Source organism: Helobdella robusta (assembly GCF_000326865.2).
Source record: "Helobdella robusta unplaced genomic scaffold HELROscaffold_8, whole genome shotgun sequence".
NCBI lineage: Eukaryota > Metazoa > Annelida > Clitellata > Rhynchobdellida > Glossiphoniidae > Helobdella > Helobdella robusta.
This window is the reverse complement of record NW_008705459.1, coordinates 3,933,135-3,953,361: the sequence shown is the minus strand read 5'-3', so window position 1 is coordinate 3,953,361 and position 20,227 is coordinate 3,933,135. Positions and strand designations below refer to the sequence as shown.

The 20,227-nt window shown below is 32.8% G+C and overlaps 5 protein-coding genes across 5 annotated transcripts; 3 read left to right on the top strand and 2 right to left on the bottom strand.

Moving 5' to 3' along the window:
* The first annotated feature begins 1,082 nt into the window (after window positions 1-1,082).
* HELRODRAFT_185193 (hypothetical protein) lies at window positions 1,083-5,260 on the top strand. Its single transcript, XM_009032216.1, has 10 exons — window positions 1,083-1,298; window positions 2,318-2,359; window positions 2,488-2,608; window positions 2,743-2,850; window positions 3,020-3,069; window positions 3,437-3,613; window positions 3,733-3,897; window positions 4,318-4,445; window positions 4,680-4,748; window positions 4,891-5,260. Exons 1-10 carry the CDS (start codon window positions 1,227-1,229, stop codon window positions 4,979-4,981), a joined length of 1,023 nt encoding a protein of 340 aa, XP_009030464.1. The 5' UTR covers window positions 1,083-1,226; the 3' UTR covers window positions 4,982-5,260.
* A 2,723-nt stretch (window positions 5,261-7,983) lies between these two features.
* Window positions 7,984-11,680, top strand: HELRODRAFT_70308 (hypothetical protein; the record flags this gene model as incomplete). Its single annotated transcript, XM_009031865.1, has 6 exons — window positions 7,984-8,268; window positions 8,501-8,534; window positions 9,145-9,267; window positions 10,480-10,566; window positions 10,768-10,858; window positions 11,452-11,680. Coding segments are annotated over 6 exons (849 nt in total), but the record flags the coding sequence as incomplete, so codon positions are not given.
* A 759-nt stretch (window positions 11,681-12,439) lies between these two features.
* Window positions 12,440-13,903, top strand: HELRODRAFT_96321 (hypothetical protein). The gene is made up of 5 exons (XM_009032215.1): window positions 12,440-12,878; window positions 12,983-13,085; window positions 13,180-13,376; window positions 13,477-13,605; window positions 13,728-13,903. Exons 1-5 carry the CDS (start codon window positions 12,570-12,572, stop codon window positions 13,866-13,868), a joined length of 879 nt encoding a protein of 292 aa, XP_009030463.1. The 5' UTR covers window positions 12,440-12,569; the 3' UTR covers window positions 13,869-13,903.
* Window positions 13,904-14,109: 206 nt separating this feature from the next.
* HELRODRAFT_108413 (hypothetical protein) lies at window positions 14,110-16,885 on the bottom strand (the record flags this gene model as incomplete). The annotated part of the gene is made up of 4 exons (XM_009032214.1): window positions 14,110-14,756; window positions 14,825-15,124; window positions 15,266-15,396; window positions 16,753-16,885. The coding sequence occupies 3 exons, from the start codon at window positions 16,883-16,885 to the stop codon at window positions 15,032-15,034; spliced, it is 357 nt and encodes a 118-aa protein (XP_009030462.1). The 3' UTR covers window positions 14,110-14,756; window positions 14,825-15,031.
* Window positions 16,886-17,291: 406 nt separating this feature from the next.
* On the bottom strand, window positions 17,292-17,528 carry HELRODRAFT_137145 (hypothetical protein; the record flags this gene model as incomplete). The annotated part of the gene is made up of 1 exon (XM_009032213.1): window positions 17,292-17,528. A coding segment is annotated over one exon (237 nt), but the record flags the coding sequence as incomplete, so codon positions are not given.
* Window positions 17,529-20,227: the final 2,699 nt, after the last annotated feature.

Genomic DNA, 20,227 nt, shown 5'->3' with positions numbered 1-20,227 from the left:
CTTCTAGTCAATACGATTCGGTTCGTTCGATTGGCATAGGCATTTAATTTGAATAAAATGTCATTCAGACTCCCATACAATTAAGGGTTCCTTTTGAATCACGAATACTGGCAAGGTGGTGCAGGTGGTTAGTGGCAATGTCGTGTGGGCCCCAACAACTAGTTTATAAATATTTATAGATAAAATTCTATTAAATGAACATATTCTGATTAATGGTTATTATTGTTACAAAGTTAAATTAGAATAACATTTTATCATAAGTGCATGGATTAGTTCCTGCCACATTTCACCTTTTCACTAGGATTCCCACCTGCCACAAGCTTCGTTTGGGAGGCGTGATCTAGCGTGTATTCATAATGGCTGTTTGTGTGTTCATTCCTCTGAACCTAGGAAAAGTTTAATTGACCTTTGCCTTTTAAACTTTTTCTCCTAGTGAAAATATGCGTTTAACGGCTGCTCCAAATTCATTTCTACGTGAAACTTGAACATAATTTTTATTTATTATTCTTGAGTGAACTTGTTAAAAGATCATTTATATGTTTCCATTAAATTTTACCTTTATTGATTTTCTTTTCGTAGAAAGACGGAAAACAAATCCAATGCTAATGCCAGCATTCAAATATATTCTATATGTATAAATACGAATAACAAACATTTTCTTCTTTGAAGATCGAAATCAAGCGTTTAAATCATAAATCGACAAAATCTACATTAAAGTTTTCAACAAACGTTGTACTGAAAAAATGTGTAAAACTTATTAAAATGCGTCATGGTTGATACAACTCAATTGCCTTTTTCTTGTAATGTATAAGACCTAGCAATTGACAACCGAAAATTTTCTTAAAGTGCCACATGAACACTGATAATATATTTCATTTTTGTTATATATGAATGTAGCTGAGCGGGATTTGCCATTTTCACCATTTATAAAGTTAAGGTTTACAATGGCAGAACCGTGCCGCTACTTTACTCTCAGCAGCTCTAACTGTTTTTAAACAATTTGATACTTATCATTTTACTCCAACAGTATCAAATATAAAGCGCTTCATTATTATTTTTTAAATCACATGAAGCTAGGTTTACTTTTTATATCTTTAAATTTTTTCCTGTTGCCGTTTTGTTTCGAAAAAAATAAAAAAAGAGGAACTGTGGAGTCGGAAAGAACTAAATAAGTGATCGTTGGAGTTATTGTCACCGCCATTGTTCTTTATCTCATTCCCATTTCCATGGAGCCTCTCAGAAGCTACATCACTCAAAAAATCGTCGAGGCCGCTCAACATTTGACACCGATTTTGAAAGTTTGATCATTTGGAATTTTTCTCACTTTTTTGTTTCCCTTTTTTGTTCTTGTCTTGTCTTCTCTGGCATTTTTTCTTATTTTATTTCGATTTAACTATTTTAATCATTTAATTTAACCAATAACTTAATGGGTTCACTTTAGTTTCTTTAGAATTAGTCATGAATAAATAATAATTTTCTTAAAATTAGTATTAGATCAGAGATGAATTGAAATTGGTTTAAATTAAATTTTGTATTATTATTTTAATTTAATGTTAATTGATTTAATATTTTATTTTTTCTATTTTCGTTTTTATTTTTAATTGATCTACTTTAATTATTAATGTATTAAAGTAAATTATTATTAAAATACAAATTAAGCGTCCAAAATCCATATGTATTAAAATTTATTTTTAATAGGAATAAAATACAACAAAAAATTTGAGACCTTCAATTTGGGCGGCGCCATGGTGTAATAGCTGAGGTGCCTGGCATTGTTGATGCAGTGTCCGGGTTTTAATGCATAAAAAGATCCCCGCCTATCACATGCAAAAGTGTGTGATGCATTGATTCACGTGCATTTATAATGCGCCTAAGTCGCTTTCCATGGCACTATATAAAATGACTTTATTATTATTATTATTTATTATCTGGATTAAAACAGTTCATAAAATTTTACTTTCCAGTTTTGAAGTTAAAATTATTTAATTAAACCATTTTTAACTATACTTTATTCAATAATTATGGATTTGATTTTTACCAAATCTCTAGTATTGCATTTGGTGAATCCAAATCTTATCGGGTCTGTATAAACAATCCTGACAATAATAATGATATATACACAAACCCTATTTTTTAATGAGCATTTATTATTATTTATAATTCATATATTTATTATTTGTTATGATTCCTAACCATTTATTATTAAGTGGAATATAATTGGAAAATTAAAAGTTTTCTGTGTAAATGCATATGCTTTTTTTGTAATTAATTACAAAGCCTTACAAATGTTAGTAATCTGTTTGCAAACTTTATCCAGGCATCCAAGTTTAAAGAGACTGGAGTCATCACCCCCGATGAGGCGAGTATTTTATGATTTTTTTTTTATTGATTCGATGTTTTTTAGTATTTTCAATTTTTTTTCTGTCAATTCGTTTTTAATTTAAATATTTATAATTTTGACGTCTGCAAATGTTGTTGCTGATTTAGTTTGTGGCTGCGGGGGATCACCTGGTTCATCACTGCCCTACATGGCAGTGGGCTAAGGGAGATAGTTCAAAGATCAAAACGTTTCTACCACCTGATAAACAGTTTATCATGACCAAAAATGGTATCTCTAACTTTGAATATTTTATTTTCTAATATGATTTAATTAATTATATAATTTAATAGCTTGTTAATAGGTTTTTAAGAAATTTTTTTTCATAATTGTTGATAGAGAATTAAATTTGTTGAACTGATCAGTGCCATGTTACAAGAGGGTCAAACAAATGGATAGCCACACAGCAGACCAGGAAAAAATCATCGAAGAAGATGCCGATGGTGGATGGGTCGATACGCATCACTACTCCAGTTAGTTCTCTACATTTTTTATTTAAATTTTGCTTTTCCATCTGTACATTTTATATTGTATTTGTTCTTGAAAATTATTTTGGTGACTAATTTTTTTTACATTATTTTATTTGAATCTCTTTAAAATAAATTTTCTTTTAATACAAACTAGTTCTTTCATTTTTTCCAGGCACCAATCAAGTCACAGAAGCAGTCAGTGAATTAAAAATTAAAAAAGAGGTAACAAAATGACTGCTCAGCTGAGATGTGTTTATATTCAGTTGAAAGCTTGTTAGAATTCAAACACGTGTCTACTTTTTAAGAATCGAAAATATCTGTCAAATTATTTTAGTTTTTATTATTTCAGCTCTTGTTATTTTACCAATCAATTTACTTTCAGGATTCTTGTATATTATGATTTTAGATAGAATGTTTATTGAAATTTTTATGATCCAAAGATCAAACAAAATTTGCATAAATTAAACTTAACCATTATTTTAGCTTGCTCGCATCAGTTGAAACTTCAATCAATGATAATTTAATTTAAATATCTGGTCACATCAACTGACCATCACCATTATCTTAGATTTTTTCTTACCACCTGCAGCCCACACTTGACAAAGTTCAACTGGACAACAGACCACTAATAGGAAAGATGTCTAAAAATGGAGATGATGTTAGTGACGAAGAAGAAGAAGAGGACGACGACGACGATGAGGAGCCTGTTAACATGGCTATGTTTATCAGGAGTGGAAAACTGGCAGAAGTCGTTAAAGACAATAATGTGAGTAAATGAGTGGGGTGATGATTGTGTGCTGTAACTGTCATTAATTACAATGATGGCATTACAAATAATTACCTGAGACAGTAAAAACTTTTTTAAACATTTTCTTACGCTGGTAGACAACAGCAGCTGCTACAAAACAGCAGCAACAACAACAGATGCTGCCAACAGCTGTAGTCGAAGCACAGCCATCAAACATCTTGCAGACACGTACGTATGACCTGTACATCACTTACGATACCTACTACCAGACACCAAGGATGTGGCTCTCTGGTTACAACGAGGTTCTCACTGAATGAGTGAATAAATGAATAAGTGAATGAATGAATAAATGAGTGAATGAATGAATAAATGGGTGAATGAATGAGTGAATGAAAAATTATATGAATTGGTTTACTTATAATGTGGTTTATTCATTTATCAATATATTATTAAATTGGTGTGTTTTTTTTCATTTAGTCTGCTCCGGTTACTGGTCACATGACTTGAGCATATTAATTTTGATTTGACTGTTTATATTAACTTTTATTTATTTTTATTAAATTTATTAATAACTGACTGTTTTTAATCATATAAGCAAGTAAAAATCCACTGCCAAATAAGTGTCGAAGATATAGTTTAATTCGCCTAATTAGCACAAATAGTCTGAATAATCTTTATTGGATGTTTGTCTGATTAGCATAAATGAATATTCATCCAATCAGCTCCGACGCCCACTGACAGTTGAAGAGATGTACGAGGACATAAGCCAAGACCACGCCCACAAAACGGTCACCATGGAAACCCACCCACACATTGCGACGTCACCAATGGCATCGGTACATCCCTGCAGGTGGGTTATATTATTCCTTTTACTTTTTTTCCTTTTTCCACATTACCGTTTTGTTAGTTATTTAAAGTAGATGGATTTTTCAATAATTTAATTGCATTAATAAATAATTAATTGAATTATTAATCAATTAATTATGACTAGATAAGTGTTTAGTTAATTAATCAATCAAATTATCGAGTGATGACATTTAATTGACTTAATTAATTGGTTGATTGACCGAATGATGGAGGGCAGACACGCTGAAGTCATGAAAAGAATCATAGAGACAGTTGCCGAGGGAGGCTGCGAGTTAGGAGTACACTTGTTAGTTTCAATCCAATTTAATTTGTAATTATTAAATATTCAATTAATATACTCGTTATAATTAATCGTCAATTAATTTTTAATTAATTTGCCGTCAATTTATTATTGATTAATTAAGTTGGAATGTTTAATTTTAAAACAGGTACCTGATGATATTTTTGAAGTTCGTACAGACTGTCATGCCGACCATTGAATACGATTTCACCCACAATTTTGTACTTGAAAAACAATGAAATTATTTTACTTGATTATGTTACTAACAAGTACTACTAACTGTACTTATTAACGATGATCAGATTATTAATGTTTCTTATTTAGTATTATTCTACAATTAATAATGGTAGATCGCTTTAAATTGTTCGGATGGGTCGGCTGGTTCTTTGATTTCAAAATTTTTACTTTGTTGTTTATGTGATAGCTTTTGTGATTTGATGTTTTTAATTTCCCGACAATTTTTTTTCTGAGTACCGTTTGATTGATCATGCTGACAAATGTAATAATAATAATAATTTATTCCAGTGTGGTCGTTCTGACGTTAATGCAATCAGTGGCGATTGTTTGAGTACGGGTACAACGAACCGGAGTGTGTACGCTCTTCCTCCATCACTCACTTTTAACAGCAATCATGCGAACACGCAAATTGTTTCACGTGACATCTTGCGTCATTGCAATTCATTCATGACGTAAGCGGAGATTTATTGTATGGTAATGCAGGCGATGATGTGTTACATCGAGTTACACAATCCAAAAAACCAATGCTCTCATTTGGACGGTCAAATATGTGCGTGCGTCTCGTGACTTTGAAAAAAATTACGGCGATAATTAATGCTGGCGACTGCTTGTTTAGTGCTTGTGTAGGGAGTAGTGTTTAGCACATAAACTTATCTATTATGTGGTAGTGCGCATGTGTTTCAAATGCACGTGCGTATGCAATGCGTGAACGCGTACTCAACTTTGTTTTAATGGTGCGTACGTGCATTCATGAACTCACTGTTCGTATTTGCATTCATCTATCTACGTCATACAGCCACCTCATTATCATATGCAGTCCAATTTCTTGCTACACTGCTCGCCAGCGATGACGACGACGATGATGGTGACGTTATTGTGAATTCTAAATAGACATTGTATGCTAATTATAGTCTATTTTTAGCCATAAGATCGCTGAAGTTCACAAAGCGATTCGATTTTTGTGTTTTATTTTGTTATCTGCGACAATTATGTACAAAAATTTAAACATTCAGATAGTCACACTTGAACAGACTTACACACATAAATAGACTAGCACACATACACACCAGTCACACACACACCAGTCACACACACACCAGTCACACACACACCAGTCCCATACACACCAGTCACACACACACACACACCAGTCACACACAGACATAGTATGTAGCGTAGATGTATCGATGTAATAACAGGCTATTACATCGAGACATCTATGATGTATATGTAGGTATAATTCGAGTATGTGTGATTACGAGAATGTTCGTTTTAGCTTCAAATGTTATCATGTTTTGTATTGTTTTCTGATGACCCTTAATGTTTAGATAAGAAATTTTTATCGTTGTTTATTGCAGTCATCAACGAATCCAACGCAATCACAGTCCGGTTGTTAGCACACATAAACACAACAACATACACATCCACACGTACTTACATAATGATATGCAGTTGCTTATTGTCTAATGTATGTATCAATTGTAGATATATTGTATGTCCCGGTTGTGTATATTCATTTTTTGCACGTGTGTATATATCCATTTGTTATATATACGACTCAGGTGTAACATTACAAATTACCAACGTTACAAATCTACGTTCATACCTGATTTTAAATGAGCTTCGTTTCAGTTAATATTTTACAGTACGTTATAGTATATATATAATTATTTATACATGTAATCACATACATATATATATATACATATATATATGTATATATGTATATATATATATATATATAGTTAATATGCAAAACAGAGAAAATTTCAAATTCGGACATTGTTTGGTAACTACGGAATTAAAAAACACAGTGAGCCTTCCTTCCAGAAATTGAACAATGTTGAAGTAGTACACGCTTATATAATTGAAAGGAACGCAACTCACAGATTTTTATCGTCTCACCAGTTTAATAATTTTAAACATCTCATTTTTATTTGGTTCAACGCTTCGGCTGTTTAATTCTGTTTTACATTCAGTTAATTATTTTTTTTACTCCAAATCAAATATTTGCCATGGAGATTCCTTCACTACGTGACGAAATGGAAATGACCTCCACTAGCAACCAATCAGACACGTCAACGAATTGCCTAGTGAAGGATGATGTCACGTTGGACAAAATGGTGACTTCACTGAACGAGGTTGCTGGGGTTGGCACGATGAAGAAAGTATCCAGTAAGATAAGGTAGTCAATAGTTTCAATTATTATTACAGTTGTTGAACATGAGACATAACTTAACTTACGATAACTACTTTGAAATTATCTTCCAACTCATTTAACTACTCAGTTAGATTAGAGGCTGGTGGATGTTTCGAAGGAGTAATTTAAATTTTCAGCCTAAAGGCACTTATAAAAATGTCCATCTTTGAACATTCTAACTTATTGAACTGATGTTTGCAGGCGATACTATAAAAAACAAACTGACTTAGTCGTCTGTTTGAAAGAATTTGAATCACAGAGTAGCGATGTGGTTGATGCAGATGGTAGCGGAAGTAACGATGGTAGCCACCGGAAATGTAGTTGCCACCCTTCACCACAACTTGTCGCACAAATAACCTTTGCAATCAATTTTGTTAGTTAAACATCTAAATTTAAATTTAGTTAATTAAGCTGATTTTAGATAAACGTGAATATATAATCTCTCTGCTCTTTAACTTAAAATATATTCAATTATTATAAAGTATCTATCAATCATTCATGTTGTTAATTATAGATTGAATTGATTTATCGTATCGTTTATCCATCTACACATTTGTGCATCAATCCATTTATTAATTCATCCAACGCTCTGCCCGTCCATCCCGTTCACCCATCTATCGATCCATTCATCCATCCACCCACCCGTTCACCCATCCATTCATCCATCCGTCCGTCCATCCATCCGTCCATCCATCCGTCCATCCATCCATCCATACACCATCCATCCATCCATCCATCCATCCATCCATCCATCCATCCATCCATCCATCCATCCATCCATCCATCCATCCATCTATCCAGTCTCTCTTGGTCGCCAAAACATTAGCAGCCGTGTTATCCGGATCATTAGCGGTTATTTCGTCTGTTTTGGACTCAGCAGTGGATTTAGTTTCCGGGATTTTGTTGTGGATCAGCAGTCGAGCCATCAAGAAAACCGACATAAGTGTTTATCCGAGAGGCCGCGGTCGATTAGAACCGGTTTCCATTGTGGTCCTGGCGGTCATCATGAGTTTGGCCAGTTGTCAGGTGGTCGTCAACTCTATAAAAACCATCCTCACCTATGTCAATTATGATCTGCACTGTAGTTTGGTTCGTATTACATGATTGGTTGGAAACTTTTTTCAATTTAAAAGTTTACTATTTTGATGCGATCTTATAAAAAAACATTTTTGATTTGAAAAATAAAATAAACTTTTTATTCGAATCAATCAATAAGAAAGATGAAATTTCAAACAACAACATAACGAGGTGCGGAACGTTTCAAAACTTATCGGCCCTCTACGAACCCTGCATGGACGGAGCAAGTGGCCCTCTGATGGAGCTGCCCACAATTCTCATCTGCTTGCTCACGATTGGTCAGTAATTCTGTTTAACAATCAATGTTATTAATGTTATTTAAAGAGATAATATTACACATAATTATTATCACTTGAAATTTATTTAAAATAATTATAATTATTCTTCGTTTCTCATTACAATTTCTAATACACTTACAATTGTTTGATGTAACCCTGATCAACTTCCAGATTCACTTCCAGATTCCACACATTATCTTGCCATTCTATTAATTTATCTATCCACTTATTAGTATTCTTTGTGTCTTTCCACAATTGTCGTCGTTATTTTTATTCTCGCTTTCTCTTGCTTCTCAACCACGGATATATATACAATACATCCATGGTCTCAACTCGACCACTCTGCGAACACCTTTTATCATCTTGTAATCGGTATCTTGTTATCTTTTGTATCATCTTGTAATCGGTAGCATCATTTTTATCGCACCGTCACTGACGTCATCAGATCATTTTCACCACGTTGCATTACAAGTTTAGTAGAAACTTTCATCGTCGTCTTCATCAGCACCACAATCATTAAAACACTACAACTACAACTACAAATAGTAATAATAATTATTTTAATTATAATTATTGTTATAATATTTACCATCGTCATCGTCGCACTCAGTCATAAAGTTCGTGATGTACGTCGTCTGCAGACGAATGTCTAATGTGACGATACAGGCTCTTGCGCAGGACCACAGAAATGACGTCATCTCAAATACTGTAGCGCTCTCTTTTGGTTTCATGGGTACATTGTTTTGTACACTGTAGGACTGGACGTTGTTTTTAATTATTTCTGTATAATGTACATTTCTGTAAATTATATATATATATATATAGACAATATTTATTTATTTAATATTGTCTTGTTTATTATATCATTTCTCAGTGATTCTTTGATGAAAATAACACCTCCGACACACACACAGTTACTTACACGAATGCCTATGAGACAAAACACTTAAACATTTTTTTACCTACGACAGGTCAAGGTCCTTTTTGATATTGAACTCGGTCACTGCAACAGATGACCACCCACTGTTGTACCTTATGCCATTTTAACTTTCTCTCTCTCTCACACACACACACACACATACACACACAGACAGACCGACACAAGCGTATGTATATCATTGTAATTTACTGATAATATGGTATAATTGTTGTAACATATAAATAATGATTTTACAATTTTACGGGATCTGCACTGGCTTCCGATTGAAAAGAGAATTAATTTTCTACAAGATTGCTGTTTTGATGTTCAAAGTTTTAAATGGGCGTGCTCCTCCGTACTTGGTCGGTAGATTGACTAAACGTGATTCAACGTCTGGTTATCCAGGATTGAGATCCAATAATAGGAATTTGCTGGACGTTCCTCAAACCAGTTTGGTGACTGGTAAAAGATATTTTGCTGTTGCTGGACCGATGGTGTGGAATAATTTGCCAACCTCACTCCGTCTACCTGGAATATCATTTCCTCTATTTTGTAAACAATTAAAGTTGCTGCTTTTTAAGCAGCATTTCGGTTCTTGTAATTAAATGTGATTATGAAAATGAAATTTTTTGTTTTTATTTCTTTTTTTTTATTTTTTATGTTCTTTATTAGACGGTACGGTACTATCATCATGTTGTTTTAATTCTTGTGTCGGTTAATAATTCGTTGTGAGGCTTGTTGATTATTGCGTTGAATTTTTGTACATAACTAGTAACTTGTGTGGATAAATCCTAAAAATCGTCATTTGAATTAGTATTACTTCTTTTTGGTCATCTATTTATTTATTGATTTTGTGTTAATATATGTGTGTTCTGACATTTAACTGAGTGACAATCAACTTTCTTTCTTTTGTCTTATTTATTTTTTCTTGCACTTATTGTAGGCGCTTTTGAGATTTTATTAAAAAGCGATTTATAAATTTTCATTTAATAATAATAATAATGCAATTATTTAACCGTCACCTAGGTTACAAGTTGCTCAAGTACATAGACCCAACAGGCGCCATTTTGATTTCACTCTACGTCATCATTACGTGGTCACTGACGGCTATGGGTGCATTTTTTTTTACATTTTTTCATTATTTAATAGTTTACATTTGATCAAACGTGAAACCGGCAAACCTTTCAAGAAATATGTAATTTTAGATACCGTATTATTTTTTATTTTAATTATTTTAGCATTTACACTTTTTGTCATCATCATTTTTCCTATTTCGATTTATACGACGTCATTATCACACTCTAAATTACACAGAGCAGATCAAAGTGATCACGGGTTACACGGCTGACCCCACCCTTCTAAACGCGTTCACCTGGTTCATCGTCAGACACCACCCAGACATCAAGTACGTTGTCTCCATCTTACTATCATGTATCATTTTAATGTAAACGTTGTCATTGTCTCACTATCATGTATTATTACATTTGTCATTATTATCACGATAACGATGATGTTATATTATTTTTAATTGAAATATGATACTTCATGATCAGAACATTTCTAAAAATATTTGTGAAACAGTTATGTCACTACAACTATTACTTATAGAAATAGTTTTATAAAATTGTGTCACAGTTTAGTGAATCCAGAAGCGGATTAAAGCAGGGTTTATGGTCCGCCATAAATAGTCATCAATTTTGGTGTAATTTTTGAAAATTTCGCCAACATATATTGTTTAATTACTTGTTATATATACACGAGAACACCGTTTTTACACACGAAAACACCGCTTTAAATAAGAAACTTGGCAAACGATGATGCAAAAAAGAGCTAATTAACGTCACATCACAAAAATTTCCTAGTTTTTGGCCCACCGTCAAATTTTGGCTTCCTCTGTCAAAGTTGTCTGGATCTGTCCTTGATTAAGAATCAGTAAATTATTTATAATTAAATGGATAAATGACTGAATGAATTAAAGGATGAATGAATTATTTCTAGGTACATTGATGACATCAGAGCATTTCACCAATCGGCTGAGGGTTTCATAGTTGAGGCTGACATCATACTTCCGTCAAACATGGGCCTCAAAGAGTCACATGACATTGGCGAGAATTTGAAAAAACGCTTGGAGAGGTTACCAGAAGTTGAAAGGGCCTTCGTGCACGTGGACTATGCTTGCAATAAATATAACATCAACCCCAACCTCATGATGAATAGTTACTTGTGAATGATCAACTGATTTTTTCTGACCATTTTTTTAAATTTTTTTTCTGACAAACGTCATACAAAATTATATTTATCTTATTTAACTGGAGCTTTCTTTTAATTGGTTATATCTCATGTATTACATTAGAACTTATTTTTGTGTAAAAATGTACTTCTTGATTGTTTAAAACAGCCACCACAATAATTATAAACAAACGGATGATTAAAATTACGAGCTACGAGAACCCAACGAGATGATTAACGAAATATACTACCATCTAGCTAATGTGAATGTGAATCCGATAGACCTCATGTTCATTCTTCATACAACGTAAGCATAAACGTGATACATATTTGTGGTACATATAACATTCACTTTTCGTGTTAATTGAATATTAACATATTTACATTTTGATATATACAGACATTAATCAATGAAGATGTGATATACTTATTGATTGTATGATATATATATATATAAATATATATATAAATATATATATATATATATATAACTTGTACTATACATGTTAGTATAAGTATTTAATGAGTTCAATAATCATGCATCCGGTTTTGTTCCAAAAAAATCTGAATGTCTGAATGTTTGAATTACTGTAGTGTAGACTGTTATTTGTTGTTAAACTGTGAAGATTATTAGGAAAAGAATTTAAAGTTTGTCCAAAAACGTTATCAAAATCATCAAAATATAAATTAATAATAGACGAATTGTTCACCATCCTATCACCTACGTGAATTAGTCATACCCAAACACCGGTCCAAATTAAAGTTTCCTGCTTCGAGGGCTTGAGCCTTAATTTCTCATAAACTGAAATTTTATTATTTCCTATTTGAAAGTAGTTGCGATTTTCATCAGGAACTGTTAGAAAAGTTAAAAAGTAATTTTCCAGACGATGAATAACGAAAATACTTGTTTCAAGTACAACTTTGCCCTCGTTTCTCGTGTGGCAAATTCTTTCGCTGAAACTTCTTCCTACGATTTGATAAACCCGAAGTTCGCCATCGACATTGAACGGGCGAGGAGGGAGCACGAAGAGTTAGTCGATGCTCTCAGAAGGCTTGGTGTTGACGTCATTGAACTGCCTAATGATGAGAGGCAACCTGATGGATTGTTTGTCGATGATATTGCGGTTGTCATCAATGGTACTGCTCTCATCTGCAACCCACCTACACTCCCCAACAGACCTTCCAGACAAGGAGAAGTCAGTTATTTTATTTATATTTTAAATTATATTTTTGGGTTGAATATAATATAACTTTGATCATAGAAACATTTTTTCATGATTTTTGTATCTAAACTCTAAAGTTAGCTGTTGTCAGACAAGTACTTCGCAAAGAAATAGGCATGAAGATTGTTGAAATTGACACAGAAAAGGCCTTAGTAGAGGGTGGAGATGTTCTTTTCACAGGTTTCTGCTCAATCTACCTTACAAAAATTAATTTTTACTATTTGTTTTTACATTTTATTATTTATATATTATAAGTTTTTAAATTTTAAACCAGGGAGAGAAATTTTTGTTGGTCTATCAACTCGAACTAACATGCTGGGTGCCCAGGCTGTGGGCCGAGCATTCCCGGAGTATCCAACAAATATTGTGAAGGTGTACCCACCTGCCATTCATCTGAAGGATTACATCAGCATGGCTGGTCCTGAAGTCATGACTGTTGGCAACAGTAAGGCAGCTCAAGCAACTTTCCAGGTTTGTTTTTTACTTGGCTTAATGCTCTTAATAAAGTATTACTAGTCGGTGAATTACGTTTTTTTTGGTACTTAATTTTTTAAAATAATTTACTAAAAAGGAAATAAAGAACTCAGGAGCACTTGGTTATAAGTACATCACAGTGGAAGAGGATGAAGCAGCCAATGTTATCTATGCCAACAACGTCCTCATCCACCTTTCCAGTGAACAAATTCCAAATGGATCTATGGTGCTTCACTCACTTTTATTATTTTTGTTTACAATTTTTTAAACAATTCTATTAAGAAATCTTAATCTTGCAAACAAAAACGTTCCTGACATCAATGACAACAATTTTTGAATGTTGAACAGGTATACACGAACAAGATAGACTACCCAAGAGTTGCCATCCACGTGACAGAGCCACTGAAGAGAGGCGGTCGACTGAGCAACTGTGTCCTCCTCGTTAACAGGGTCAAACACCCAAAGAGGATTCCAACTACAGCTCAGTAAGAAGAGGGATTGATTGATTTATCACAGTAACTGATTGATCAATTGATTGATTGGTGGTCCTCTAAATGACGGAACATGGTGAACTGATGAATTCTTTACATTTTTTTATCACAAAAAATACGTTCAACTTATTGATATTCTATGGTTAGGGTTAGTGATTGATGAAATATTTGCCACTGCTTTTTAACCAAATAATGATATCTAAATATTCATATTTTTAAATAACCAATGATTTGGTCTCTCTCTATGCATGGATGTTTACATTATGTATTCTTTGTGCGTTTCATATTCTTACATTGTTCGTTTAAATATTTTGCTTTATGTTTGTTTAATATTTAGTTATTTTTGTTGTTGGCAGTAGTTAATTAATAATTTTTGAAGTACATCAACATTATATATTTATTGTATATTTATACATAAACATAATTTTTACATTAACAACACTGATTGAAATGCCAACTTGCTTATACACATACATGAATTAGTTTCTCCACAATTTGAATTGAATATATTTACTGTGGGGTATAATTTTAGAAACTTATTGTAGCAGCAATCATGATTGGACTTAATTACTTGCCAGTAATCAGAAAGGTTTCAGACGGAGATAGACCGTAATTACAAAAATCTCACCTTATTTCTATAATATTTTTATAAGGACATAATTATTTTACTAAATCTGTTATTCCGTGTTCATATGTGACACATATATACATATAGACATTTTTTAATCATGATTATTTACACAAGTTACACACACACACAAATATATATGAGTGTGTGTTTGTGTGTGTGTATGCATGCACATTCAAATACTGGACAATAAAGAAATTTTAATTTAATTTTATTCAAAATATTCGAAATTTAATCTGTTTGTACATACATATATATATATATAATATATATACATATATGATACATATTTATCCTTATATACACACACTAAACCATATATATATTTTGATTCTGAGAAAGACAGTTCGCTTTTTTTTTCATTTAAACATGAGCAGATCATACATACATACAATTTTTGTATGAGTTTTCATAAAATTCCAATTAAGATATTTGTAGATTTTGTATTTCTATTTATTCAACATTCATTTCAAAATTATTTTTTCAAATACAAATTGGAATTTATTATATTTTTAATTATTTATTCGTTCCATTCAGTAGCCATCATTTGAGAAATCTATTTTATAATCTTTATATTGCTCTTTTAATAAATTGCATGTCACCTTGTGATCTGCTTTTCCAAAACCCTACAAATCATTAAAATTAAAAATCATTTGATAATTATTACTTCGTCGAATGTTAATATTTATATTGAAAACAAGTTAATTAGGATTAGTCAATTTTTCAAAACAAAAAAAAATGAATGAGAAGTACTTGAATAAACTTACAACAGAATATCCATAAACTTTAATGTGCTTGTTCTTACTGTCGTGGTCAATTCTTCCTCCACCTGTACACCTTAGCTCCATCCTTAAATTTTCTTTTTTTAATTTATCTTCTAACTTCTCGAGTACATCAGCTATGATTGATTGTGTGGTAGAAAATTAAATTAGTTACAAAATTAGTTTGTAAAAAACAAGGGATAGAGATACATTTCAATTTAAAAATATTAGATTAGCATTGGAAGATAAATTACAGTTACTGATAATAATGCCATTATTACTATAATTATGGTGCAGTGTTGCAAAGTTCCTTAAACAATATTATGTTATGGTTTCGGAAATGGAGTCTTAAAGTCAACGTTAGTAAATGTAGCTTGTTGTCAATTGGTAAATGTTTTCCAATGAACTATGAAATTGTTGATTCGAATGATGTTGCTCATATCTTACCAAGAGTAAAGAGTATGCATGATCTAGGCGTGATCGTAGATAGTCAACTTACTTTTAAAGAGCATGTTATGACGCAGATAAAAAAATCAAACCGTATGTTGGGAATTTTATTCAGAAATTTCAAGGACCTGTCGGATGATGCGTTCGTTTGTCTCTATAAATCTTTGGTCAGATCACGTTTGGAATATGCTGTGCAAGTCTGGTGCCCATATAGAAAAGGTTTATCTGGTGAATTGGAAAAGGTCCAAAGAAGAGCTACCAGAATTCCAAAGTCATGTAAAGGTTTAGATTATAAATCTAGATTGATAAAATTAGATCTGCCATCTTTGGAATATAGACGAATCAGGGGCGACTTAATTTTAACTTATCAAATTCTCCATAATTATGTGGATCCTTCAATTTCCCCATTGTAAGATCGTCGTGCGGACAATGGCACCAGAGGTCATCATCTCAGTTTACAGACTCGTCTTGCAAGGAAAGATTGCAGAAAATATTTTTTTTCTAATCGAGTCGTGAATCCTTGGAATGCACTGCCCGTTGACGTTGTAGATGCTCCATCTATGAAGACATTTAAAATTAAACTAGATGACTTTTACGGTGATAAAAAATTTGTGTCAGCTTGATTAAGTATTAAATAATTGCTTAAATTTTAATTTCGTGTTTGGTCGTTTGGTGTAGACATTGAACAATAATTTATACGACTTTAATTGTTTCACATCCTTTATTTTTGAAAACGTTCTTTTATTTTGTCATTGTTTTTAGTTGGGGCAAAGGGCTCTGCCCAGGCCTTTTTGATAATAATAATAATAATAATAATAGTAATAACTACACAATTTATATAAATTATATATTTATTATTTTATATCTTATATAGAATACAGAGAGTGTTCGTATTATGTTCCGATGTATTTGTATTCAAAATGAAATTGTTGAACAAAACACCATAGAAATGAAATGAATATAAATTATAAATTCTAAAGTTTGGGAATATAATATAGATAGGTCATCCAACAGTTCTAACATTCAACAACCATTCAATTACAAACCATGATAAGGAGATTCCTGATCGCCTCTAACTAATAGTTTTTTTTGTCCCCCAGAGGAAGCTTCAACGAGGATGTACTTGAAGACGCCATCTCTGTCAATTTCAACAACGGGCACTTTCTCCAAACTGCTCATTACACTTTTAACACTAACTAGCGTAATGAAAACCCACAGCGAATAATAAGGTGAAATGCTTCGATTTTACTGAATATTAATTAACCGCACAAGAAGTTTGTCTTGCTGCACGAACAGTCACTGCCGATTTGCAACTTTGATAAAGTCTAAAAATTTTTCAAACGCTAAAAGTTAACTTGTGTTTTGATTTGACTGTTACGATGTTGAGGCGCGTAATAAACTTTAACTCAAAAAGCAACGCTATCAAATTTGAAAAGCCATTAATTTCAAATTTAACAAAACATTTTTGAAATATTCAAAAAATTTTGAAAACTACTAATCACATAATATAAAGCACGAACGTTAGCAACAACAAAACTGGAAAAATGGTTTAGCAAATAAAAGATTGTGTTCAGACAGTATCAAGATGAAATCTTTTCTTGTGTATCTTCAACTTATCACCCCTGGAAAACTTTTCTCCACAGATGTCACACTTGTAAGGTTTGTGGCCGGTGTGCAAACAAAGATGGCGGTCCCTGTTGGCTTTCTGTCCGAACAATCTCCAGCAAATTAGGCAGGCGTGTTTGTTGTGCACGCGTCGTATGTGCAGTTGAAGCTCGTTGCTGGTGGATGTGGTGTATGAACATTCACTGCATTTGTTAATAGCTGCTTCGTGTTGCTGTTGCTGCTGCTGATGGTGCGGCTGCTGCTGCTGCTGATGATGACGACGCTGATTTTTATGATGCTGTTTCTTGTTAGTTAATACAGTCTCAGTTGATGTGCTTAAGTTGATTGGCTGTTGTTGTTGTTGTGGCTGACTTTGCTGGTAAACATGGAAAACTTGTTGAGAAGATGATAGTTGCTGGAAGTTGTCATGATTGTTTGTTGCAAGTCTCTTTGAAACGTAAGCAGACCACATGAGATTAGAATAATATTCATAGATGTTACGAGGGCGGTGATGAAGACGATGAAGATGATAATGAATCAAATAAGGTAAATGGGAGTTTAATTGATAATGATGATAATAATGGTGGCTAGGATGATATAAATTATTCAAATTCATATACAAGTTATTATTTAAATAATTAATGTGGAAATTAGTTTTTAGATGATCATTTTTCAAACAAACAAGATCGAAAGATTTGTTACTATTGTACATGTCGATATTGTTACAGTTGTTTTTGTCGTTAATGTTGTCGATAATGTCATTGATGCTGTTGACCTTGTTGTTTTCGTGAATATTATTGCTGTCGATGTAGCTAGGGATCTCGTTTTGAGTATGACTGCTGTCTTTGAATTTCAATTTATTACAAATCTCATCATTAATGTTTAGTTTCTGCTTAGAAATCATTTCAACGTCTAAATTTGTTGTTAGAAAGTTGGAATTGGAATCACTGTGATCGATGTTGGTGTTGGTTCGGAGGTTGTTGCTGTTATTGTTGTTGCTGTTGTTGTTGCTTTCTACGACGCCAACCTCAACGACGTTAATGTTACCAGTATTGTTAATGTTGTTGTTATTGCTGCAGTGTTTTTTGTCGACGCCGTTGTGAAATAATTCCTTGCGCAGAAGAAATTGAATCATCGTCGTCTTTAACATTAACCACACTAAAAATTATAAAACTGGAAAAATTTATTTTCAATTCTAATTAATTATTCTACTGCTTCCTACTCCTTCGACGTTTCCAGAAGGTTCTCCTCCTTTATATAGTTTTCAAAAGACACCAAAAGTAAGGCTATTTGTTTAATTCAATTTACACACACACGCATAAATTTTGAAACACACGCACGCACGCAAGCACATACACACACATACACATGCACACACACACACACACACACACACACACATGCATTCACGCACAGGTATAAACGTTCCCTAACACGCAACCTTCTTACAACAAACTGACTAACAATTTAAAAAAAATAAGAAACCGTAATGCAAATACAAACACAACAAATATATATTAAAATACATACAACAGTATAATTAAGGACCTGTATACACACATTCACACATACACGCGTGCACACATACGATACACAATATATACATAATACAAGTATATTTTTTAAGGTATTTGTTGGTATATCTGTATATATGCATGTTTATTTGGGTGTACGTGGGTGTACGTGTAAAAATTTAAATTTGTGCGAATGTGACGACGCGTGTGCGCGCGCGTGTGTGTTTTTGTGTGTGTGCGGCAAGTTTGTGTGTTTAGTAGATGAATTGATTCTTTTGATCCCTGCATTTTGCCGGTCGACGCAACTACTACTACTACTTTCGATTTGACATATGCTACTGACGCTACTATCACCACCAACACTACCACCACGACTGCTACTTACTCCTACTACGGCTAAAATTACCGCTACTATTACTATCACAGTCAACCAGCATCGATAGCGACTAGAATACTCAGAATACTTATTTTTGTTATGTAATTGTTACTGTTAATAATTTTTCACGCTGCTTGGGCTACTATGGTTTATTGGACTTTGTTTACGCAAAGTTTATGGATTATTGGACTTTGTTTACGCAATTGGTGGTAAAATACTAACCGATATTTCAATTGCTACTTCTGCTACTATTTTTTACTACTTTGAATATAATAAAATATTACTGAAAAACTCTCGTGAAATGTTTCCTGTAATTATGTTACTGCTACTTGTTTTTAATGATGTTTGTGATAAAATATCCGTTTATTTAGTAAAATATCCAATGTTATTATTACTAATATTAATTCAGAAATTCACGATCAACTCATTTAAGCAAACTTGAAGAAGCAAAAGCAGGTCGAACAGCCGAAAAACCTCAAATTTTGGAAAAATTCCAATCTTTAGAATTATAAACAAGTTATTGAGAAAATGACTGTAGGCGATTCACATCTATCCAACAATTCTGAATCGAGATCAAATTTTATCTCCTGTTCAAATTTGGATGACTTAACCGCTATGATGGTCAAAATAAATTTTCCGCTAAAAACTATCAACCATTACTCTAATGGAATCCCAAAAAATTAAAAGCCTAAACGGATTTTGCACCGTTTGGCTATTCGGCATTGAAAATTTTCGAAGCTGAAACCGAATGTCGAGTTTTGGCCGATAATTCGGCCAACCCGAGTAGTCGGGTGCGTCTCTATTTTTACTAAGATTTACTACAATAATAAGCATTGCTACCTACGTGACTACATCTACTGTTACTAACACTACAGTAGCTACAATTTTTATGACTACTAACATTACTAATCAAAGACAATTACTACTATTCCTATTATTAGGTATCAATCTAACAACTACTACAAAAGTAACTGACGCAATAGTTAAACGACAACTACTTCTACTACTGCTATAACACGACTACTA